The sequence below is a fragment of the Anolis sagrei genome, chromosome 2 (genome assembly GCF_037176765.1).
Source record: "Anolis sagrei isolate rAnoSag1 chromosome 2, rAnoSag1.mat, whole genome shotgun sequence".
NCBI classification, from domain to species: domain Eukaryota; kingdom Metazoa; phylum Chordata; class Lepidosauria; order Squamata; family Dactyloidae; genus Anolis; species Anolis sagrei.
Window position 1 is genome coordinate 197,369,347 of NC_090022.1, and position 24,996 is coordinate 197,394,342.

Genomic DNA, 24,996 nt, shown 5'->3' on the forward strand with positions numbered 1-24,996 from the left:
AGCACGGATGCTATATACACAACTTTGGAAGAATTTACACCTTCCGACAATGGAAGAATAGATTGTAAAAGTTTTTGGAATAGTGGAAATTGATAATATAAACAAGAAAAACACACACAAAAAAACCCTTTATCAAAGACTGGGGATCATTTCTAAATTTTGAAAAAAGAAAGAGAGAAATGTTTTTTATAAAAGGCGTCATAATTTAACCTGTTAGAATTTTTGTATGGAATCTTCAAATAGTGACTATTATGCTAGACGGAAGAAACGAGAAATATTTTAATGGGAAGGAAGAACATAACCATACATATCCATCTCTAACCCAAAGTCACTACAATGAGACAAGTGGGAGGAAGAAAAGGTATAGCTACAACCAATTACTGTATAGATGTTAGAAAATATTGCCTTTGTTTATGTATTATACCTAAGTATAGATTCTTATTGTTGTTCTTTTCGATAAACATGCACATTTACAAATAATTAAACAAAAAAGGTTTCCCCTCCTCAAAGCTTGCAAAAACTCACTTGAACTCCTTCTCTGATTTTCCTCGGAGATCTCGCACCAGCCACTGAGTGGTAAAGGCATCCTGAGGAGGCATTCCATAGCGCATGATGGCATTAAGGAAGGCCTTCCGCTGGCGAGCATTAAAGCCCAGAACCTGAAGGACAACACAAGGTCATGAGAAAGGGAGGAAATCATATTCAACATATACAAGCTGGAATGCGTTCAGAGAAGGATGACTAAAATGATTAAGGGTCTGGAGAACAAGCCCTATGAGGAGTGGCTTAAAGAGCAGGGCATGTTTAGCCTGCAGAAGAGAAGGCAAAGAGGAGTGTGGTCTCCTCCTTTTCCAACTATTTTCCTCATTATTAAATATTGGCATATTTTCCTGTGAGTCACATTGTTTCATGATACCCATATTTCTTTAACTGTAAGACAGACCTTAATTTCAGTACAACCACTCACAACAAAAACACATAAGATACACCTGCAATTCTAAGGCACACCTCATTTTTAGATATGTTTATGTAGGAGGAAAAGTGTCTTAGAACTGAAGAAATACAGTATGTCTGGAAGATGACCATCCCAGTCTAGTCAACTTTGCTTCTAGTTAAAGTTGGGACTCGATTTGCTCTAGGATCCATTCACTTTTATTTTCAGCTGTCCTGATATCCACAGAACTCTTCTCCCACATGTCTAAAATGCTCTGATTTTCTTCCTCTCAGCTTTTTTCACTATTCCAACTTTCACATACATAAAACCCACCAGCATCAAAGGCCTATGTCCCTCATCATTTTATTCATCTAAAAGGTTCCTGTGTCAAACTTCATCACACAACTCCCAATGTATCATACACTATAAATTACCTCTATGTTGCCTCCAACACGGGCAAGCAGAGGGGGCAGTGGCTTGTCTTTGTCGTTCCTTAAGCCTTTGCGGTTCGGTCGGCGAGCAGCTGGCAAGACCAAAAAGAAAAAAAAAAGCAAGAGCGGTATAATGAAGTTAATGGACTTCAATACACTATGCACCAAAGTTTTCCAAACATTTCATGTTGGTGACACACTTTTTAGATATGCATCATTTAGTGACACAGTAATTCAGTTTTACTACCAAACAAACGCCCCATAAGAGAGACGGATACATACACGACATACGGACACATTCAGAGGACACGTATGTCCCCTGAAAAAAATCTAGACATACATATATGAGTAGTATAATAACAACAATAAAATTTCCAAGATTTTTGTCATAAATGAATGCAAAAACAAAATGTGTGGGAACACATCATATTCCATGAAAACTTTTTATTTATATTTTTGAAATATATGATTTATTGCTTATTTCACATAGATTAAGAGGATTCTAGTTACATTAGCATGAGACACCTAAACATTGCAGCTGACACACCAATGTGTTATGACACAGAGTTTGGAAAGCTCTGTTATACACATATATAAGGGGTAGGAATGGATAGAGGGAGTATGTGAAGAATCTCTACCTTATTTCTCTGATTCAGGGTATACTGTGCTGTGTCAAGACAGCATACACATGTCTCTCACCTCTACCATTTTTTCTCAGGTAAGCCGAGATGCAGTGACTACCTCAAGGTCAATCAGCTCATGTCTCAAAGATTTTAACCTGGACCTCTCTAATCTTTTCTGACATTCCAACCATGATACCACAGATGTCCTCAGTATTTCCTCTAGATTAATCATTTCATTCCCCAAATTTCATATCCAAAAAGGAGAAGGGCACAAAACCAAATAACCTACCTTCTGATCTTTCATCAAAGTCTTCATCTCCTTCCTCAGAGGCAACAGAATAATCAGACTGATTATCTGACTGATCATCCTGCCAATCTGGAAAGGCAAAATGCACAGCTAAGTTGTCTGGGGGAAAGGAACACACTACCATAAACCCCTTCACTTGCATACCTCTCTGCATACCTCTATCCTCCTGGGAACCATCGTTGTAGTTGACTTGCTTGCGGATACGCTTGCCTTTCCCCAGATTCCGGGCCAGGTCTTCTTGCTGTTGTTCATAATGATGACGAAGCAACTTTTCCCAGTAATCTGGGTCCACTGACTCTTCTTGTTTAATAATCTCCCGTTCAACCTCCTCTTCCTCCTACCACAGAAATACTGAATCTTAAGAATAGTGCATTCAGTGCATTTCATCGCATAATAGTCGCATTCTATTTTTTGACTGGTGAAATTTGGGTTTTTTTGTGTTCCTCCTTCCTTCCTTCTACAAACATAAGTTAGTTTTAAAAACCTGAAATTGAGATCTCTGGAACGCAGATCTTCCCTCCTTCTTCCAAAGAACTCCATTTCAGATTTTGTAAATAGCCTTGATTTGGAGAACGAAAGAAAAGAAGGGGAATCTTCCCTCTTCTTTCCTTCTTTCTGCAAGTTTAAAGGCAGTTTTATAAAACACAGAAATGGATCTGTTTGTTGTCATACCTCCTCCACCTCCTGTCTTGCAATTATTATTATTATTATTATTATTATTATTATTATTGGTCGTGTCAGGAGCAACTTGAGAAACTGCAAGTCGCTTCTGGTGTGAGAGACTGCCCTATCTCTCCGAAGGGACTCAAGGCAGTTTCCATATGGCAAACATTCAATGCCTATGAAGAACATATAAACAAATTATATCAAAAGAGAATACATCAAACAATATACAAGCAACCTAACTGTAAACTTATTAAAAAATTAAAAAAAATAACCAAAAATACAACTTAAATACCCCATAACCAACTTTTTAAAAAGGCAGTTTTTAAAAACATCAACCCAGAAATTGGAGAATCAAAGACAGATTTTTTTCCCCCATCGGGTAATAGTTGCATCCCCTTTGTTCAATCAAAATGAAAAGGGCTAAGAAGTGTGATTATTATGCGATGTAAGACGGCATATACAGGCTCACTCAGACGAAGTCCTAATAGGGTTTACTTCCAAACAGGGAATGTCTATAGCAAGGACATTGAATGTTTAGCCCTTCAAGGTATTCTGGCTTACAACTCCCATTTGTCATGCTCAGTATGGCTAATAGCAAGGGACTGTGAGACTTGCTGTCTGAAACATCTGCTGAAGAGGTACTTTATACCAAGGAAAAAGTTAAGAGGCAGTTAATACATTCTTACTTACCCCCATTTCCTCTTCACGCACCACATACTGAGCCACTTTGAAAGAACTCAGGTACTCATTCATACCCTGGATCTCAGCGTCCTCTATTTCATCTTGGTTACGGTCCAGGAGACGTTCAATTGCCTTGTCATCGTAATGAATGACACTGATATCCTCACCTTCTTTGATATCACCTGGGGCAGGAGAACAAAGGTTTGGCTGTAATTCCAAGGACCAAAGCACACGCTAGAGCCAAAGAAATGTTAATAATTGGTTCACTTACTTTGTGCTACATTGCGCAGGTTTTTACCACCTTCTGTAGCTTCGTCTTTGAAAAGTTCCTCGGTGCCAAACTTGAGGATATCATCTAGCTCCTGTTTTGACATAGAGCCAGTCTTTGATCCCAACCCTGGCCTCACGACCAAATGGGTCAGCATCATTTTCTTCTTGGCCACTTGTGTGATTCGCTCTTCTACTGAGGCTCTTGTGACGAAACGATAAATCATCACTTTCTTATTTTGCCCAATTCGGTGAGCACGGCTGAAGGCCTGACAGAGAGAAAAGAGATGGGAGAAAAAAGTCCACAATTCACAACATTTTCCTCACTGGCTTAGGAATTTTTATTTTCTTTCCCTCCCAATGCCACAGGCTTTCATCATCCATTCTTCTTTAACAGAGTTCTTCACATTCTATCTCAGATGCTCTGGTAGTATATTCATTTTGATAGATGACTTCTTCTCAATAGTGACAACTTTAATTTGTTCCATCTTTGTATATCTGTTTTTATTTCTTTCCATGCCTTCTCATAATTGTCTTGAAATACTATTCTTATTTGCAAATGTTATTCCTAGGTATTTTACTTGTTTCTATTTTAGTCCTGATATTTTAATTTATTCTTCTCTTTTTGTAAGAACTTTTGTTTTTTGTGTATTTATTTTACAATTATTATTTTTCTAAATTCTTCCAATATATGTAGTAAATTCTCTACATTTTCTAGCAGATCTTCTATTATAATCATTCAATCATCTGTGAATGATCGCCTTTTGAATATTTCATTCCTCATTTTGAGCGCTCTGATTTTTCCTTTTCTCTTTATCTTTCTTAACAACACTTGAAATGCCAAGATGAATAACAGTGGGGACAATAAGCGCCCTTGACTTGTGTCCTTTTGAATCATACAATCTTTAGAAACTTCTCTGTTCACGAATGTTTTTGGAAGTTTGTGATTTAGAAATTGCTCTAATCCACAATATATTGGTTTCAAATTCCATTTTAATAAAATTGTAAATGAAGACTCCCAATTAAAATTATCAAATGCTTTTTCTGTGTCTATGAACACTAGTGCTGCTTTTCTTTCATTGTGTTTATCCAGGAATTCAATTGTGCCCAAGACTACTCTCAGATTGTCCCGAGTATTTCCTTTAAGAAGAAAGACTGATTTTCAGGTATGAATTTATTTAGGACTTTAAATAATCTTTTATTATTCCAGATGTTCTTATCCTGTGGATTAAACTCACCTGGATGTCATTATGTGGATTCCAGTCTGAATCATAGATGATCACTGTGTCTGCAGTGGCAAGGTTGATACCAAGGCCTCCAGCTCTTGTGGAAAGTAGGAAACAGAACTGTGGGGCACCAGGAGCTAGAAAAGACAATACACTGTCAGATATTATAGGCTTAAAATGCCCAGTCTTTTCATTTTTCAGAGGTTCCTCAGATGAACCAGGATAGTAAAAAGTGGCATTCAACAAAACTGACAAAGATTTGGACAGGGGAGGAAGAGGATTCAAACTTCCCCAAGGTGCTATATCCTCCTTTCATATCCATACCATTAAAACGATCAATGGCTTCTTGGCGCATATTTCCTGTGATTCCACCATCGATTCTCTCATACTTATATCCTTCATGTTCCAGGAAGTCTTCTAACAGATCTAGCATCTTAGTCATCTTTAAAAAAAGAGAAACAAATGGAAATGAAGACACACGAAATTCATGGAGCTCACCTGCCACCATTTTGATGGCTACTGTGATATACCATCATCCACAGTCAAAGCAAGAAATGATTGTCCTTGGTATACCTGAGAGAAAATCAGCACTCTGTGCCCACCCTCCTTGAGGTTCTTCAACATCTTTTGCAGCAGAAGCAACTTCCCAGAGGCACGAATTAAAGCACTGCCATCAAACATCCCGTTGGGCATCTTTGGTGCTTCCTGGATATAGAAAGAAAGGGAAAAAAGATATAGCAAGGAGGGAAGGTATTAGTAAAGGTGATGGTCTTGGTCTGATAGCTATTCACAAGTGTCAGTTTAGTTTACTGTGAATGCATTCCACAGCCTTACATTTATTTTTTACCAGTGCTGCTCTAGTAGTTCATTAGTTTATAAAGTTGGGTATGTCTCATTTGCATCTCTCTCTATGTGTAGGCCTGTTAACTTTTAGTGATCCCATGAATTTCACATGCAAGGAGATGGTTTTGCCATTTCTTCCTCTGAAATGTAACCTGCCACACCTGGGATTTATTGGTGGTCTCCCATCCAAATATTAACTTAGCTTCCAAGATCAAATGGGATCTGGTTTTTTTTTCATGTCAGAAGCAGCTTGAGAAACTGCAAGTCATTTCTGGTGTGAGAGAACTGCCCATCTGCAGGGACGTTGCCCAAGGGACGCCCGGAGGTTATACCATCCTGTGGGAGGCTTCTCTCATGTCCTCGCATGGGAAGCTGGAGCTGACAGACAGGGCTCACCCCGCAATCTGGTGCCTTTAGGGTATCTTTTATTTGGAAGAAAACCCTATTTGCACCATGGAAGAAGGTGAACAGCAACAAATGTATCTTCCACTACTTAGGAAATGTCACATTTCAGCCCAATTCAGTTGCATTTGAGATGACCATCAAATTATAAGATTACCCTTGACAGTGACTGTAATAAAAGGCTGACGTTGAAGTAATAATTAAGATACCAAGGGATAGTTGAAGATGAGGCCGTATAAATTAGCTTGAAAAGCAATAACCAGGATTTTAAAAAAGCATCAAGCAAACTGCCTAATTCTTAACACACAAATCACAAATTGAATACAGGCAATTCCAAGGTTACAAACAACCTAAGTCTGTAAGTTTCTTCTTAAGTTCAATTTGTATAGGAGTCAGAACAGGCACATTTTAAAAATGTAACTCCAGTCAAAAACTTTTTAAAAAAGTTTAGGATAGCATTAACACCCTTGTAATATTTGTTTTGCTGCCTGTACCCTGTTCAGAACATTTCACCTCACTTTCTGTCCCTGTGACGATTGGATTTTGAAAATTTGGGGTGGTCGTGGAAACAAGGATTCGTTATAAAGCTTTGGTTGAGACCCCTTTTCCCCATAACTCTTTCATGAGTTAATTTACCTTCCTAGAGGTAACTTCCTCTCACTTCCTGTTGTCTCACCCTTGTTTTTAATTAGTAGTCGCATGGAAGTTCGATATCTGTAACTCGACTGTACTTACCATAGCAGCTACGGGAAAGAGATATGGGTGGTTGCAACATTTCTTCAGATCCATAACCACATTGAGTAGAGAAACTTGGTTGCCGCCACCACGGGCATTCAGGGCCTCAAAATTCCTTGTCAGGATATATTTGTAGTATTTCCTGAAACAATATCAACACTCACTTTGCTATCCTCTTTTCACATAATACTGATCAGCTGTAGATATTTAGCATCAGAATACAGAAGCACGGTTCTCTTTTTACCAAACCCAAACTACTTGGGCCCCTGATTGGTAAACATCTATTTTATGCATCTGAGCAAGCATGGGAGACTAAAAAAAGAAATCTGAGTGCATCACATATTTGATTCTAAATCAGCATCCCAAGACTAAAAAAGAAAGATGGAATCCAGTAATTTCAACCTTATTTGCTCAACAAAAAGAAACAGGTAACTAGATGGCACTCACTTTTGCATAGGGCTTAGTTCCACCCTGACAATGAGCTCTGTCTTGGAAGGCATGTTCTTGAAGACATCTGCCTTTAAGCGTCTCAGCATGTGCGGGCCCAACATATCATGAAGCTTTTTGATCTGATCTTCCTTAGCAATGTCCGCAAACTCCTCCAGAAAGCCCTCAAGGTTGCTACAAGATAATTCAGATAAATACTCAGGAAAAAAAAAAAAAAAAAAAACAGGACCTCTGAAAAAGCAAGTGGAGAACTAAGCTGTGCCCAACTATGGTCTGATGAACTTACTGAAATCGCTCTGGTGTCAGGAAGTTAAGAAGGTGAAACAATTCCTCCAGATTATTCTGTAGGGGGGTCCCTGTGAGCAGGAGTTTGTGCTGGAGAGAGTAACCATTCAGCACCCGGAAAAACTGAAAGCAGCATTGGAAAGAAAGAAAAGGAGAGGTTTATTACTATGTTCTCAAATATTTAGAACTCTTGTACAGGAAGACAAACCACTTACCTTGTCATTAACTTTATACTAACTGAACAATTCCTTACCAATGTAAAGCTGTAATAGCCTCATAACACTTTGAAATACCAACCTGTTCCACAACTACAACAAAATAAAATAAACATGAGACTAAAATGAAGATTCCAGAGATTTGGGGAGTGACAGTAGATGCAAGGTAGTTACAATATTTGTCTGAAGAAGAAACAGGTTTCAGACAAATATTGTTTAATTATTTCTAAAAGCAGGTTATGTTAGGCGAGTGGGCTTAATAACAAAAGACCCTCCTCATAAATGCACATTAGAGTAACTTATCAGCAGCAGCATGATCCAGCACCAGTAGCCAAAAGTGACAGAAGAACAAAAATACACAGACCAGTGTTATCTCTTCCATAGGAGGCTTTTCTTTATAGCAAAATAATATGATTGTACTATTTACAAGAGCAAGGTTTTCATAACACATATAAAGTTCTTTATACTTCCTTCTTTGCCCCCAATGCAGTTTCTTTCTCATGCAGAGAAACAGCTTTGCTCTTACAGAGCCTCTTCTCACACCTAAGTTACACAACAGCTTCACATAGTAGGTTTTTTACAAACAGCAGCCTTCACACACAATGGCCTTCAACCTGGGGCTTCTCTCACAGAAGCTTCTCACACCAGGCACTCTCAAATCGAGGCCTACCAACGCTGAGGCCTATCTCCCACTGAGGTCTCTGTCATATGCCTCTCTCACACTGAGGCCTACTAACACACCGAGGCTCTTCTCCCACAGAGACCTCTCACAGACTGAGGCTACTAAGTTACATGCACACCTGCTTATATAGAACCACAGCTTTTGCTGAATCATTGCATCCATTTAACCCTTTTGGTGCTTGACTCACATTTTTGTAATTAAAAATACCTAGTTATCACAACTGTGTGATACATATGTGCAACACATGTGAGCTGCAGGGCATATTCCAAGATCTCATCATCATCTTAATTTCTATCCTGCCTTTCTCACTATGGGTTGTATCATGTTATTTTAAGGATTCAAGGCAGCTTACAATAACATGACATAACCCAGTAAATTTAAAACCTTGGCAATTAAATATTTGCGTCACAAATACAAAAAACAGTTAAAACTGAGAGTTTAACAAGAAAAAAGATAATAAATCTGGAAAAGCCTCTACTTTAAGCTATAAATCATGAAGAGCAAGGAATCACTGGAGTCTGCCCTTACCTTGGACTGATTATTCTTCAGTCTGTGCGCTTCATCAACTATGAGACAAGCCCAATCAATGGAGCCCAGAATAGCCATGTCAATTGTGATCAACTCATAGGAAGTGAGCAACACATGGAATTTCACAGATGCCTCTTTCTGAAAGAATCAGAGGAAATGAAATTAGAAACAAAGAAAATGAGGGGAGGAAAGGTGCATTCGGAGGTCACAACTAAATTTGCATTTTCCACCACCTGTTTTCACTACAACTTATTCAAGACCCCAGAATATTATCAAGAGCAGTAATCTTAAATTAGTCTGCTACAATACCTTCATCTTGGAAGCCTTCTTTCCTCCACGTATAGCATTATCTTCAAAGGAGAATTCGTTCTCACGGATGATGGCTCGGCTGTCTTTGTCTCCAACATATGTCACCACATACATGTCTGGGGCCCACATTTCAAATTCTCTCTCCCAGTTGATGATGGTAGACAATGGAGCACCCACCAAGAAAGGCCCTTTAGAGTGTCCCTAGGGTGAGATAAACCCACGAGGTAAGAGAACAGGAAATGCGCTTCTGTAATATAAATGTATACATGCACACTTCAACATCAACCTGAACCTCACCTCTTTGTAAAGTGAATACAAAAACACTGCCGTCTGTACAGTCTTTCCCAGACCCATTTCATCAGCCAGGATGGTGTCTGTGCCTTGGGCCCAAGAGAAACGCAGCCAGTTGAGGCCCTCCAGTTGATAGGGATGCAGTGTTCCTCCAGTCACATCCAGGTAATCAGGTTGTCTATCATACTTCACGGTAGGCTGCAGAGAGAGAGAAAATGAATTCAGAACTGTCTCATTCCTGCCTGCCAGTACTTAGAAGAACTTAGAAGAAGTATGCTTCACCAGATAGCATAGAGCACTCTAGAGTTCAGATCTTAGTATAGCAAGACTAAGTTTTGAAACTCGCCACTGTTAATACCTTTAGTTCCTGAACCATACTTTATAGATTTCAGTATTTCCCTTCTGTATTCAATGTCATCTCCATTACTAGCATTAAAAACAAATGAGCGCACAACTAAAGGCCTCTAATGCAGAGGTCTTGTGCATACATCTCTGTCAGTTTAGATCCTGAGGATAGGAAACTGCACACAACTTCCTATTTTATGTCTCTATTTACTGCTTGTGAAATTTGTTTGAAAAAGATAGGACAGAGTTAATGCAAACTAAAGTGTGGAGATGAAGAAAGAACAGAAGTACAAGGGAAATGATGGTATCTATGAAGAATAAAATGAAACTGCAATGAACAGAACAATCAGAGCATTTCCATCCTGGCCGTACAAGTTCAATGCATTTCCGCTTTCTTGTCTCCTACACTCCCGCCCTCACCATTAACTCACATCAACTGTTGGTGTTTCTGGAGGCCTCTCTAATTTCCGTAACTTCACTTTCTTTATCTTCTTGCCAGGTCTTCCTTCATCACCCCTCATCAACTCCCTGTGTAAGGAAACAACCATACAGGTGTTAGACAGACTCTGAAATACAACAAAAGATAGCTGGGGAACATTTTCCCCCTCAGAGAAATAATCACAGACCTGGTACAGAGCCCAATCCTTTCAGGAATAAAACAGTAGGATACCCACACCCCATTCATATTTCCAACTGTGCTTTTTCTGACACATGTTCAATAAAATTTTAAATGCCATCACCTGTGATTCCAATATGACTGTTTGAAGCTGTCATAATCTTGCACGTCTTCCTCCTCATTTTCCCAAGAAGCTTGGTCATATGGTAGATCTCTCCATTTAATAAGATAGTGAACATTCCCCTTCTTATCCACACTGAAAGAAAAAAAAACAATCTTGAGATTTTTCTAAAACTTGTTACCACACTAGTGGAACACCGACACTTCGCAAAGGTGGATAAATTAACCTGTTTATTAAAAGAAGGGCCATTGAAAACCTTCTATTGACTTTTCTGAAAGAAGAAAAGGATTTCACAATTTTAAGTTTTGAAGACTAATTTGAAAAGTGTTTCTGATTGAGAAAAAAAATCAAAACTAAGCGATCTGATGGGTGATGCCTATGTTATTCTTCGTAGCTGAGTGAAGATAGATTGGAAGTCAACTATTTTTTATTTTTATATTTTCTTTTTTCCTTTCTATGTTTATTTTCTTTCATTTTCTTGGCACTTTTGTCTTTCTAGTCTATACTTGTCTTTGTTAACTTTTAATGTAACTTTTAAAATCTTTCCATAAAAAAGAGAATTAGTGCTCCTATTATTATATTATCATTATCCTGTTTTCTCTCCCTAAACAAGAGACTCAAAGTGGCTCACAAAAAATACAATATAATTTAAAAACCTAAAAATATACAAACATTAAAATAGAATTAAACATTAACAGTATTAAAAAAACTAAAACCAATTGCAAACCTATTCATACACCTAAAACCACAGCTGTAATTGCTCCCAAACAGTAAAATGAATTCAAGAGTTGATCCTCCATTCCCACCTTCCAGAAAGCATTTAGGCTACTCATCTTCACTAGATTTGGTTTTCAGGCAATTTCCATTGCATTCCTCACCTATGGTTGAGAATCCGATGGATCATCATCCACTCTGGCTTGATCCCATAACGGTAAAAACGCTCCTCCATCTCTGCAAACTTAGGGTCTTTGTTCTTGCGCTTGCGGAGCTTTTCTTCTTCCCCTCCAAAATCTCCTGATGGGGGCTCATCCATATCATTTTTTCGTTGGTAATTACGAAACAATACTTGGCAATGCAGTTCCAGCTGTGGTACAAACAATTGCACAGTTACACACTCAAAGAAACATGGAGTTAGCCGGATTTCTTTCTCTGACACAATCAAGCTCTCTTCCAATTACCTGCAGCTCAGACACCCAGGAACAGTGCCAGTAGGACATGCCCACCCACTTGACAAAGAATTGTCGCTCAGGCCTTCCTTCCAGCGGCTTCGGAGAAGGTGCATTCGGGTCGGCATCGGCCGGCCGTGGGACAGGCGTGGGTAATGGAGGCTGTCCCCACTTCCAAGTCAAGATCTTCTGCACCTTGCCTTTCAGAGGTGGACACTAGGGAAATTGTACAGAGATATTGAAAATTGCTCCCCATACAGTAACTTTCTCCCCTCTGCCTCCACCCCATCAACACCTGCTGGAATGTCGAGGTATTTTCAATATCACAACAGGAGAGAACTCACACTCAACCACAATCTGTTCGTATATTCTAACTATCTACAGCAGGGGTCCTCAAACTTTTTAAACAGAGGGCCAGGTCACAGTCCCTCAAACTGTTGGAGGGCAGGATTATAATTTGAAAAAAAATTAATGAATTCCTGTGCACACTGCACATATCTTATTTGCAGTGCAAAAACACTTAAAACAATACAATAATTAAAATGAAGAACAATTATAACAAATATAAACTTATTAGTATTTCAATGGAAAGTGTGGCCCTGATTTTGACTGATGAGATAGGATTGTTGTATGCTTTCATGTCATTTCAGACTTAGGTTTGAGCGAAGGCCGGGTAAATGACCTTGGAGGGCCGTATCCGGCCCCTGGCCCCTAGTTTGAGGATTCCCGATCTGCAGCGATAAGAGTAAAAAACCTTATCCAGGAAAGAAAGAAAAAAAGTCTGGAATTTTTGCCTACTAAGGAGGCAGAAGAAATTCCTTCTACTTTGTCTTTTAGGAAGAAAATAGAAAGCATCGCCAAGTCTAACCTCTTCAAGTGACCAAGCTTTTGACTGGGTGCAGAAAGCACCAGAATGCTTGGGAACTGACTAGGAATACATCTGCAAGTCAAAATAGCTTATAAGTTATGAGGCAGTTTAGTAGCTGTCTTAAATCTTCTTCCCCACTTTCACACCATTATCAGAAGTGAAACTTCCACGTTTATGAAGTTCCGAATGACATGAAACATAGTCATTTACAACAGTTCAAAATGAGTAACTGTCCCTTGATAGTTTGCTAATAACTGAGTTAGTTTGTCCATATTCATAATTTCCATCATTTTTGTTAACCATTGGTCTATTGAAGATATTTCTTTTATTCTCCAATTGTGTACATAAACTACCCTTGCCACTGTAACCAAGTAATTTAAAAGTATATCTTTATTCTTGTCCAAATCAATATCAATTATTCCCAGTAAGTTATATTCTGGTTTCAATTGTATTTTTGTACCGAGTACGTTCTGGATTTTTTTCTTTTATTTCCCTCCAAAAATTCCTTGCTTTTTGCAGGTCCACCACATATGGTAAAAAATACCCACGTGGATTTTGTATTTCCAGCATTTATCTTCCATATTTTTATAAGATTTTGCTAGCTTTTAGGGAGTTATGTATCACTGCTGCATCGTTTTGTACCAGTCCTCTTAGATCATAGGCATATATATTTTTTATTTTATGTTTCCATATTCCCTCCCAATCTCCAGTTTTATTGTATTACCTATGTTGACTACCCATTTGACCATGCCATCTTTTACTTGGTCTGTTTCTGTCGACCACTCCAGCAAATTCTTATAGAAATTTTTATAGGCAAACAAAAAAAAAACACAACAGATTGGTCACCTTTAGAGTACATAACATGAGAAAAAATGAAAATGATAATGTAATAAAATGTAAGAAGAAAAGAAAAAATAACACACAAAGAAGAAGGATGAAGATGGGAAGCAGAAATTAAAAAGAATTTTATAAGGACAATATAAACTATGACGAAGATTGGAAGTCGGAAAACTTTCTCCTCCTTCCCTCCCCTACTTTCCCACAACACAAGATTCTTCCTTTTTTTTTTACCCCTTCCCAATTTTTTAGCCCAATCCCTACCCCCCCTTTCCTGTTTTCAGACATATGTCAATCAATAAAAATTACTATAAAAATGAGTAACTGTCCCAGACGTTTTATACTTAGTCCAATTCCACCTTATACTCCTCAGGTCACTGAAGCTTGTGTTAAAAATCGGAGTAGAGTATCTTATTTAAATATGAAAAAAATTATATGAATCTGGTTGATTTTACCAAACCCCAGAGTGATCAAATTCACTTCCAAAATTTTTAATTATTCATTCTTGGGGTGGGGGGGGGGATGTCTTTGTGGATGCTGAAGATAGGCATGCCTCAGTTTTGAACACCTTGGGTAAAATGCTATCTAAAGTATAACACTTCCATGGTCACTAACTCAAATTAAATTCCCTACTAGTTAAAAAAATGTAAGAACTCACAGTACAGCGTGGGCAAAGCCACTCTCCATTGGGAATCTCTGGCAATGGGGGATTCAAGCAGTGGATGTGGTAGGAAGAAGGACAGGCATCGCAGCACAGTAGCTCTCCTCCATCTTTACAAACACGGCAGAACTCCATGTGGTGATCATCCTCTTCTTCTGCGTCCCCCACAGCATCCTCCATCGCTTCCTCACCCTCAGAATTATCTTCTTTGGCCTCCCATTGGATGCCCTCTTTTTCCTAAAGGAGAAGGAAACTGTTAGATCAAATCGTTAAGATCACAGTAAGCGGTCCACCTAATACTACCTTCCCAATATTTTAACTAATGTAATATAATCCAAAACTCACACAATGTGGGCAGCTCCACTTGCCCTCTGGAGCTTTCTCCATATCTGGATCCAGACAAACCATGTGATAGGCACGAGGGCAAGTGTCACACAGGATGATCTCTCCGCCCTGTTGGCACACCTCACAGTAGTCCTGGTGATCTGTTTCATAGCCATCCACAGTTGCAGCAGAATCTTCTTCTCCTAGCAGAGCGAGACAGGAGAGAAGACATATAACAGGAGTGAGTTCTTGAATGGAGCTTTTTAAGCCTCATGCAAGAAAGCACTATCTAGATTGCAAAGTTCCACAATTTAGGAAACTATACTTGCTGACATGGTGAAATCCCATCAAATCATCAAATCCCAACCTGGATCAGCAATAGCCACTTGCTACTGAATAAAAAGTCCAAAAGATACTTAAGATTTCTTGAAAGCGTAAATTCCATATAAGGGTTTCCCCACTAGAAAAACGCAGAGCCTTCTCCGGGGTCACAGCTGCAAACTTTGTTTATACACGTGCTCTCAGCACTACATTACTTTAATCTGCATCTAATTCACATACCTTACATATCACACTTCTCATCTGAGCAAAGTTCAATACCTTTCTTTTTCTTTTTTCCTGCCTTTAGTTTCTTGCGGCTGCGGCTGCTACGACTAGTAGATCCATCTGACACAGAGTAGCTATTAATGCTTGCATCATCGAAGTCTGACTCGACATCCAGGTCATCCTCCTCACTCTACAAGAACAAAACCCGATAAAAATGGATGAGAGCCTGATGCAGCGTCTATACCAGTCATACTATATCTTGAAGGATGAGCAAGTCAGCAGGAGCAAAATCCCACCCACTTTATCTAATAGGGAAAACTCACTGAAGATCTTTTACGCTTGGAACCAAATCCTCCCAGCTTGATTTTCAAAGGTGCCACTTTTTTTGTTTTGGGTTTTTTGATTTCAGGAACACGGGGACTGGCCTTGGGCTTCTTCCGGGCATTGGGTCCTAAAAACAAATCACCACTGTTTCATTATTAACTAGCACACTAAGCCAGGGCTTCTTAAACTCTTTTTGGTTCAATAAATGTTTACATGAGCCCAGTTATTTAAAATAGGTACAGAAATCAAACCTTTGCTGATAACAAATCAGCATTTGCAAGGCTTGTGAAACAGGCAGATCTTCCAGTTTATGAAGTACAGCTGAGGCATCTTCTGCAGAGTCCACTGTAAACTCTGCACAACAGATTAATGTAAATGTCTAAAATAGTCACTAAGTGACATCTAGAAAACTTTTACTTTTTTCCATTATTTTTCAGGACCATTTGTCTTGAAATAGAACGAAGTAGAATTGATCAGAGTTGCTGGAATGAAGAGATAGTTTGAGGAAGAAAATACTTGTCCCATTATTCCAGAAAATCCCATATCAGTCTTTCACCTTTGCCTTCCTTGGTCTTGGCTTTTCGAAGTGGCACTTCAACTGGAGGCTGAGGAAGGACTGGATCCACACTGGCGACCATGCTCTCCACCACAGCCACAGCGGCGGCAGCAGCAGCAGCCACAGATGCCCCAGAGCTCCCTTTAAAGGGGTTGTTCGTGCTGAACTCTCTCCACTTGGCCCCCAGAACCATCATCATTTTGGAGACAGCAATTTTGGGATTCTTGGCAGCAATAAGTGGCCTAAGGAGATGGAGAAGAGGGGAGGGAAAAAACACCATGCTGGTCACTCTACATGTCTTGTCTTCAAAGTGTCCACCAGAAATCATGCAAATGAGAGAAGAAAATCTTCTTGTGAATTACCATAAGGAAAACTTAATTTTTTCCGAGTCCCCAACTTTGTCACAAAAAGACCAGTTTTGTGGCCTATTATGATCTTAAACTATTTCCTAGGGAAATTCAACAGTTATACACAAATATGTGCACATAGAAATCCCAAGCAAATCATACTTGAGATCTTTCCATAACATTCATTTTATTTTGCACAGCTTATCTCGGGAGATACCTTTAAAGGAAATACTATTATGTCTTTCTCCCAAGTACTATCACAGTTGAATACTGAAGCAGAAATAAGAGTAGCCTCTCTGGTGACACCCAACATATTAAAAGTACAGCTGAGACTCACAGTTTATGTTTTACAATGGTATGTCACATTAGTCCACTGACTGTTCATTTTCTGGTTGCACATACCTGACAAACTGACTGAAAGCCTTGTAATTGGTAAGAGTTCGATAATCCTCCTCTGTGAAAATATGATCGATATCCTCCATGCCCCAGTCCTCTAAAAGCTGGGCAGAAGACTTTGGCTCCTAGGACAAAAAAAAACTTAGTGAGGTACAGTCACAATTTGTAGACTTTATGGAGCAAAAAAAATCTACTAGATTCAGAGAAAAAGTTTGCAGAGGACACTTCAAAAGGAAGAGAAAACTGCCAATTCTGAAGAAACAGGACTACTCGTTTTTTAAGCCCTGAGAAGGAAAACTTCACTTTGATTTGAAAGGCAATTTTGTTTTGTCCATCCCACTCTACCTCCAGATAAATCAAGAATGAAGAGGAATGGAGTGTGTAGAAACAGCACTGGAAGAAATTTAGTGGGGCATTTCAAGTATCCCCCTCTTTCACCTTGGAATCATCGTCCTCATCTTCTTCCTCTTCTTCTTCTTTACGCTTGGCTTTGCTCTTCTTCTCCTTCTTAGGCCCAATTTTTTTCTTCTTCTTCTTGCCAGGTGTATAGTCACTTCCCTCACTGTCTGAGCGCAACAGCACCTCCTCTTCCTCTTCCACAAACTCATTTCCCTCGCCAGAGCTGTCTCCAAGCTGGTGCGGTGGGAGATAGAAGAATACAGGTATACAGTTATTTCCAAAAGGACACCAAACTCTAATATAATCAGCAGGTAGAGCCACCTGTATAGTGAGCAGCATTATCTCCCAAATATCTATAAGTCCTGCTCTATCCCTTACCTCTTTTTTCTGGCGCTTACTGAGTTTGGGTACTTTAGGTTCCTTCGCTTTTTTCGGCTTCTTCTTCTTCTTGATTTTTGGTATCTCTGCTTCCGATAACAGCTCTTCCTCTGGCTCTTCTTCTGGCTCTAAAGAAAGTTAGAAAGCAACAGAGAAAGACAACTCCATTTTAAAAGCTTTAGACTAGAACGGTTGCTACTCTTTCACTTTTATGTTTAATCACATTATCACAGAATGGCATAAGCAATATCTTTCAATTTACATATATAACCTCTTTCTTAATTTATTTTACTTGCATTCCCACCACCATGTATATATGATAATGCAATTGTGTATTCTATAAGTAATATTCTCATGCATAGTTTTATATAGCCTTCTGCTACTGAATTTAAAGAATTATGTAGTAGATTACTAGTCTAACAATAGCATTACATGATTAAGATAGCAGGACAGGTATCAGATGCCCACCCCCCTTAAAAACAGACACGAGAAGCTGGAGAGGGGGAAAAGGGGTTTTCTAAATTTACATCTTCTGCCAACCTAGCAGTTCGAAAACATGCGAATGTGAGTAGATCAATAGGTACCGCTCCGGCGGGAAGATAACGGCGCTCTATGCAATCATGCCGGCCACATGACCTTGGAGGTGTCTACGGACAACGCTGGCTCTTCGGCTTAGAAATGGAGATGAGCACCACACCCCAGAGTCAGACATGACTGGACTTAATGTCAGGGGACTAACTTTACCTTAAATTTACATCGCCAAGCAAGGAAATATACTGACCAAGGCCCCTTCCACACAGCTGTATAAAATCCCACATTATCTGCTTTGAACTGGAATATATGGCAGTGTAGACTCAGATAACCCAGTTCAAAGCAGATATTATAGGATGTTCTCTCTTGATATTCTGGGTTATATGGCTGTGTGGAAGGCTCCCAAGATACAACTGTAAAATAATCAAGGCACTTCACAACCACCCTAGAGTTTCCAACCAACTCTATAAGGCAACAACTTGGATGGACTCTCTTTCCTCGTGCTTAGACTGTTGCTACTCAGAGCCTTAATTTCGATCACCAGGTGCCTAGTCAGGTGCCAGCGCCTTCTAACTCGTAACTGCCTCTTCGGTATGCAAATGCAAGCCTTAACTCATTCCATCCCCCATCAATTCCAGAGGCAGACGCGCCTGCATGCGCGCACACACAAATGCACGCGTGTACACACACACACACACTTAACACATCCCTCCTTACTCTGACAGACCACATTCCCATCTGTTCTTCCAATCCTCCACCCCCTAAAAGCCCAGAGGGGCACAGCCAGCCGGCAGCTTCCTTTGTGACAAGATCCACAGCAACCCAGCCATTCTCCCTCCCCCCTCCCCTGCATCCACCACCCCCGCCCATTACACAGAGCCAGAGTCGCTAGCTCGCTCTCCCTCCAAGGGAAAATGGCCTCCTAACCACAGGCGCTGGGCAGGATGAGGGAAGCCACAGGTCACAGTAGTTGCTACAATTGAAGGACAAGGATCAGGGGAGAAACGTTGCTGTGGCAGCGGGGGAGTCCTGCTTTCCCAAATTCCTCTAACACAACTCCCCCACACTCCCCAGTCCTTACACATTTCAAGGAAACATAAAACTCAGCTCCACAAAGCCTGAACTCAAGGATGACCCTCTGCACACTTTGTTTAGGCTTTCTATGGTCCCTTCCACCTGAATAAAATCCCACATTATCTGCTTTGAACTGGGATATATGGCAGTGTGGACTCAGATAGCCCAATTCAAATCAGATATTGTGGGATTTTCTACCTTGATATTCTTGGTTATAGGGGTGTGTGGAAGGGCCTTAACATCCACAAAAGATACTCCAAAGGAAATAATATCTTTCTTTGGATTAGGACCGCAAAAAATAAAACCCGTCGGGGGGGGGGGGGGGAGAGTGTGAAGTCCCTACTGGATGTCAGAAAAACACACAGATGATATTCTTGATGTAACAAGGTGAGCAGTTCCCAGTGGCATCAGAGAGATCCCCACTCTATTCTCCAACCAATACTGCCAAATCATTTGGTGACCCCTTCATGGAACAAATGATGCCAAGAGAACTTGTACTTCAAAGCAACTAAATCAAAAGATATGTCAAAATTAATTATGTTCCGTTCCACATTGTACGGTGCAGGCCAACTCAATCCCAAGGTGAGTAGCAATAAAATGAACTACACTGGGTGTGCCGGGGAAGAAAAATGGGTCATGTAATAGCTTAAAGCACCTATCATTTTGGTCACAGACACATTTGAGTTCTCAAGTGGACAAAAGACACTTGAGAACCCCACTTGCCTAGTTTCCAACAAACCTCACAACCTCTGAGGATGCCTGCCATAGATGGGAGCAAAACATCAGGACAGAATGCTTCTGGAACATGGCCATACAACCCAGAAAACTCACAGCAACCCAGTGATTCTGGCCATGAAAACCTTCAACAATATAAAAGACACTTGCATCCCATACATCCATCAAAACTCCCTACAACCTTCAGTCACACTCTTCCCCCTTGTCTCAGTCTACTTACAAGATTTCCCCTTCCCACAACGGCCCCAAGAAATCAACACCACCACATATTCAGCAAAAGGAAGGCAGGAAGTAGTAACATACATTTTATAAAGAACAGGCCGGCGCCTACTAAGCAGAAAATTCCCTCATGAAATTATTTTGCATCCACTGTGTTATAGTCTTGAAAAAAGAGTTCTAGAATGACAAGCTAAATAGTCAAAGTGAGCGAGAAAGATCCACAGTTGAAGAAGCAGACAAGCAGGTTAGACATCCAGCGTGTTAGCAGCCAGGATGGTTAGTCCTTTATCTGAAAGTTTTGAACAATTTTCACTCCCCATCCAACGCAAGCTCATAACTTCCAAGTCCTTCCACTGCAAGTAGAATGACACAGCAGAGTGACCAGAAGCACTGAAGATTCAATTGAGGACAATTTGCTGCCTCCTAATTAAACCCATTAAGGGAGGACATGGATTAAACTCAGCGTCTCAAGCCCCCAGTTGGGGGGGGGGGGGTCATGTTGCCTTCTTTGATTGAAAAAGACAACAGAAAAAACCTTTTATTCATTGTTCCAAAAAGAAGCACTCCAAAACAAAGCATTCAATGATATCGTGGGAATCCATCTGTTTACCTTGATGTTGGTGGATGCTGTTGTTCAACAGGATTTCCATCTCCTCGTCGCTGCCGGCGGAGCAGGGCGATGGGGACCCCATGCCCGATGCCATGCCCCCAGATTTGGGGGATAATTCAGGGGGCTCAAGAAGTCCCTGCTATCTTGGCACCTCCTTGCGACAAATGCCAGGAGAGCGCTCTGCAAAAAGAGAAGAATAAAGTCATAACAGGGCCCTTCCACACAGGTGTATACAATCCACAGAGAACTGGATTATATGGCAGTGCAGATTCAAATAACCCAGTTCAAAGCCTTGATATTGTGGGTTATATGGTTGTGTGGAAGGGCCCAAAGTGTTGCAAACAACCAAAGGAATTTGGCTCTTCACAAGGCATATACGAGTTACAAACATCCAACTTAGAAACGACTCAAGAACAGGGGTGAGACAACAAGAAGTGAGAGAAATATATCCTTCGGAAGGCAAAGTTATTGGGGGGATAGCTTTGGGCCCTTCCACATAGCCATATAACCCAGAATATCAAGGCAGAAAATCCAACATCTGCTTTGAACTGGGTTATCTGAATCCACACTGCAATATATCCCAGTCCAAAGCAGAAAATGGGATTTTTATTCAGCTGTGTGGAAGGGACTTCCACGCCAATCTGGCTTCAACAACAAACCAATGGAAAGTGAGGTGAAATCTACCAAAGAGAGCAAAACAAACACTGTAGGGGGGGTTAACCTTTCCCTATACTATCCAAATAATTCATATATATTGGGCTGGAGTTACACTTTAAAGCAGGCATGGACAAACTTTGGCCCTCCAGGTGTTTTGGACTTCAACTCCCACAATTCCTAACAGCCTACCGGCCCGTGCCTACTTTAAAATGAAATTATGCACAAATTCAACTTAAGAACAAACTTACAGAACCTATATTGTTCCTAACTTGGGGACTGGCCTGCAATGAGGCAAGTGAAGGTCCTTATGAGATAGGGGGAGGAGGCAATGCCAGCTTTACTTCTTATCACACTGAGCTACATTCTCTGGCGGGAATGTGGGGCTTCATTTCTGTAGACAAGTCAAAACAGAAGGAAAAAAAACCCCACACCCCCCCCCCTTCCTTTTCATGCACTGACTGCGCCTCTTGAGGAGGGACTGAGAGGAGGAGGAGAAAGAGGAGGGGGGGGGACTCCTTTGCGCCAGGGCAAAGGGCCAAGGATCTCATCTCTCATCTTCCCCCATTTTTTGTCACGACACTGGGCCCTTCCACACAGCAATATAGCCCAAAATATCAAGGCAGAAAATCCCACAATCTCTGATTTGAACCGAGTTATCTGAGTCCACACTGCCATAGTTGAAAGCAGATAATGTAGGATTTTATTTTTATTCAGCTGTGTGGAAGGGGCCTGGGGGTCCTTCCACATAGCCCTATATTCCAGAATATCAAGGCAGAAAATCCCACTTTATCTGAGTGTGGACTCAAATAACCCAGTTCAAAGCAGATATTGTGGGATTTTCTGCCTTGAAATTCTGGGATGTAGGGCTGTGTGGAAGGGTCCTAAGAATGTCAAACCTACAGAAGGAATATTTTGTTGTTGTTCCAACACAACAATAATAACAAGGGGGGGGGCAATCAAAAGGAGGAAAATAAACTTGCAATGGGGGGTGGAAAGAAGAACGAGCCCCAAAGATAATTCTCTTCTTTGGGGGGGGGGGTGTCTTTTAGGGTCCTTCCACACAGCCTTGTATCCCACATTATCTAGCAGTGTGAACTCAAGATAACCCAGTTCAAAGCAAGTGTTGTGGGATGTTCTGCCTTGATATTCTGGGATATAGGGCTGTATGGAAGGGTCCTAAGAATGTCAAACCCATGTCTTAAGGACGACAGGAGGAATATCTTGTTGTTGTTCCAACTCAACAACAACAAATGGGGGGGCAATCAAAGGGAGGAGAATAAACTTGCAATGGGGGGGATGGATGGAAAGAAGAACGAGGTGGGCCCCAAAGATAATTCTTTTTTTGGGGGGGGGGGGTATTTTAGGGTCCTTCCACACTGCCCTATATCCCAGAATATCAAGGCACATTATCTGGCAGTGTGGACTCAAGATAACCCAGTTCAAAGCAGATATTATGGGATGTTGTACCTTGATATTCTGGGATATAGGGCAGTGTGGAAGGGCCCTTAAGTCCAATTTGGGACTCCCATTTGATAGAGGAATAAAAGGGAACCCTTTCAAGCCTGGCACGTGGGCCTGGCTTCATGGGGGCCTTTTTGACCTCCAAGGGGAAGGCCTCCTTCTCCTTAAATCCTCCTCCAATTCTCCCTTTCCCTTCTCCCCACACCCCCCCCCCAACTCAAAAATATAAATAAAAAAATAGGCAAGTGCCTCAGAAAGAAGAGGGTCTCCCTTTCCTCCTCCCCAAAGGCAAAGGCCTACCCCGCTCTTCCTTCCTTCCTTTCTCTTCCTTCCTTCCTTCCCCTCCCGCCCTCACCCGACTTCAGGGCGCCCCGGCTTCTTGATTTTCTCGACGCCGCTGAAGGGAAAATGGCTCCGGCTCCAGCGCCGCCTCTTAAAGGAGGGGAAGGGAAAAAGGAGAAGAAAAAGGCCACAGCCAAGCCCCGCCCCCCTCCCGCCTCCATCCCATAATACGCCCGCTGCCCTGGCGACGGGTCCCACCTCCGTCACCTCAGCACAACCCCCCCTCCCTCCTTTCCTGGGGAGGCATCCCATAATACTCACTCCACCCCCCCTCCCTCTCTTTTCCCCTCCGCACAAAACTCCTCGGCATCCCATAATAAGTCTCTATCTCTCCCTTCCTCATTCCCAACCTCTCCCCCCCTTCTCCCTCAAACATCCCATAATAATAATAACCCTCGCAATGGGGGGGGGGGGAGGAAGGTCCAGTAAGGCAGCCCCCCCTCCCCCTCCTCCCTGCGGAAACATCCCATAATACTCTCTCTCCCTTTCTCGCGCGCTCGCTTCTTACTCATACATACCACACTGGCCGGCTGCCCGCCCTCTCCTCCTCTTCCCCCCTCCCCTTTCCATCCCATAATAATCACATTCTCTCCCTCTTCCTCCTCCCCCTCCCCCCCTCGCCCTGCCCTCAACATCCCATAATAGTCACTCCCTGTCCCTACCCTGAATCCCATTCCCCTCTGTAATCTCTCTCTCCCCCTCCTTCCCTTCCACTGACTGACTGACAGATAGACAGACAGACTGATAGACAGGCACATCCATCCCATAATAAGCATGCCCTCGTTGTTGCCATCCCAGACCAGGCCCTCCCTTCCTGGAAAATGCCATGCTAAGCCTACCCCCCCTCCCAATAGTTTCCCCCTGACATCCCATAATACTCATTTCTACCCCCCTCCCTCCCTAGAAAATGCCCCCACCATAGTTTCTCCTGACATCCCATAATACTTCTCATCCCCCCCCCCTTTTCCCCCTCAGGCAGACATCCCATAATAGCCCCGTCTCCCCCTCCCCTCCATCCGCTGGGCATCCCAGAGAAGGCCCTCCCTCCCTGGAAAATGCCATGCCAAGGGCCCCCCACCATACTTTCCCCCAAACATCCCATAATATTCCTCATTCTCTGACCCCCCCCCTTTCCTCAGACAGGCATCCCACAATAGCCCTGTCTCCCCCCCCCCCTCCATCCACTGGGCATCCCAGAGCATGCCCTCCCTCTCTTGAAAATGCCCCCACCATAGTTTCCCCAGACATCCCATAATACTCCTCATCCCCCTCCCCTTCCTTAGGTAGGCATCCCATAATTACACTGTATCCCCCTCCCTTCCATCCACTGGGCATCCCAGAACAACCCCTCCCTCCCTGGAAAATGCCCTCACCATAGTTTCCCCAGACATCCCATAATACTCCTCAGCCCCTCCCTTTCCTCAGGCAGGTATCCCATAATAGCATTGTCTTCTCTCCCCCCCCCCCCCCTTCCATCCACTGGGCATCTCAGAACAAGCCCCCACCATAGTTTCCCCTGACATCCCATAATACTCCTTATTCATCCCTCCCTCCTTTTCTCAAGCAGGCATCCCATAATAGCCCCATTCCCCCCCCCCTCCCCTTCCCTCC

The 24,996-nt window shown here is 41.7% G+C and overlaps 1 protein-coding gene across 5 annotated transcripts in view; it reads right to left on the minus strand.

Moving 5' to 3' along the window:
- CHD4 (chromodomain helicase DNA binding protein 4) overlaps positions 1-24,996 on the minus strand; it is a 44,988-nt gene that overhangs the window by 9,961 nt on the left and 10,031 nt on the right. For 2 of the 5 annotated variants that reach the window (XM_067464328.1, XM_067464325.1), the window contains exons 1-28: positions 23,399-23,505; positions 20,926-21,105; positions 17,757-17,884; positions 17,418-17,612; positions 16,986-17,104; positions 16,237-16,478; positions 15,680-15,807; positions 15,411-15,546; positions 14,832-15,013; positions 14,484-14,723; positions 12,133-12,336; positions 11,833-12,038; positions 10,958-11,089; positions 10,649-10,745; positions 9,879-10,070; positions 9,582-9,782; positions 9,273-9,410; positions 7,849-7,970; positions 7,563-7,736; positions 7,116-7,257; positions 5,709-5,840; positions 5,460-5,577; positions 5,148-5,272; positions 3,914-4,178; positions 3,652-3,824; positions 2,278-2,632; positions 1,369-1,457; positions 526-659 (exon numbers count right to left, since the gene is read on the minus strand). In XM_067464328.1, the coding sequence (XP_067320429.1) occupies positions 526-659; positions 1,369-1,457; positions 2,278-2,632; positions 3,652-3,824; positions 3,914-4,178; positions 5,148-5,272; positions 5,460-5,577; positions 5,709-5,840; positions 7,116-7,257; positions 7,563-7,736; positions 7,849-7,970; positions 9,273-9,410; positions 9,582-9,782; positions 9,879-10,070; positions 10,649-10,745; positions 10,958-11,089; positions 11,833-12,038; positions 12,133-12,336; positions 14,484-14,723; positions 14,832-15,013; positions 15,411-15,546; positions 15,680-15,807; positions 16,237-16,478; positions 16,986-17,104; positions 17,418-17,612; positions 17,757-17,884; positions 20,926-21,019 (4,463 nt within the window). In that variant the 5' untranslated portion in view covers positions 21,020-21,105; positions 23,399-23,505. Of the gene's footprint in view, positions 1-525; positions 660-1,368; positions 1,458-2,277; positions 2,633-3,651; positions 3,825-3,913; positions 4,179-5,147; positions 5,273-5,459; positions 5,578-5,708; positions 5,841-7,115; positions 7,258-7,562; positions 7,737-7,848; positions 7,971-9,272; positions 9,411-9,581; positions 9,783-9,878; positions 10,071-10,648; positions 10,746-10,957; positions 11,090-11,832; positions 12,039-12,132; positions 12,337-14,483; positions 14,724-14,831; positions 15,014-15,410; positions 15,547-15,679; positions 15,808-16,236; positions 16,479-16,985; positions 17,105-17,417; positions 17,613-17,756; positions 17,885-20,925; positions 21,106-23,398; positions 23,506-23,903; positions 23,943-24,996 lie in introns of those variants that run through there. The other 3 variants (XM_060762642.2, XM_067464326.1, XM_067464327.1) reach the window with 3 other exon arrangements.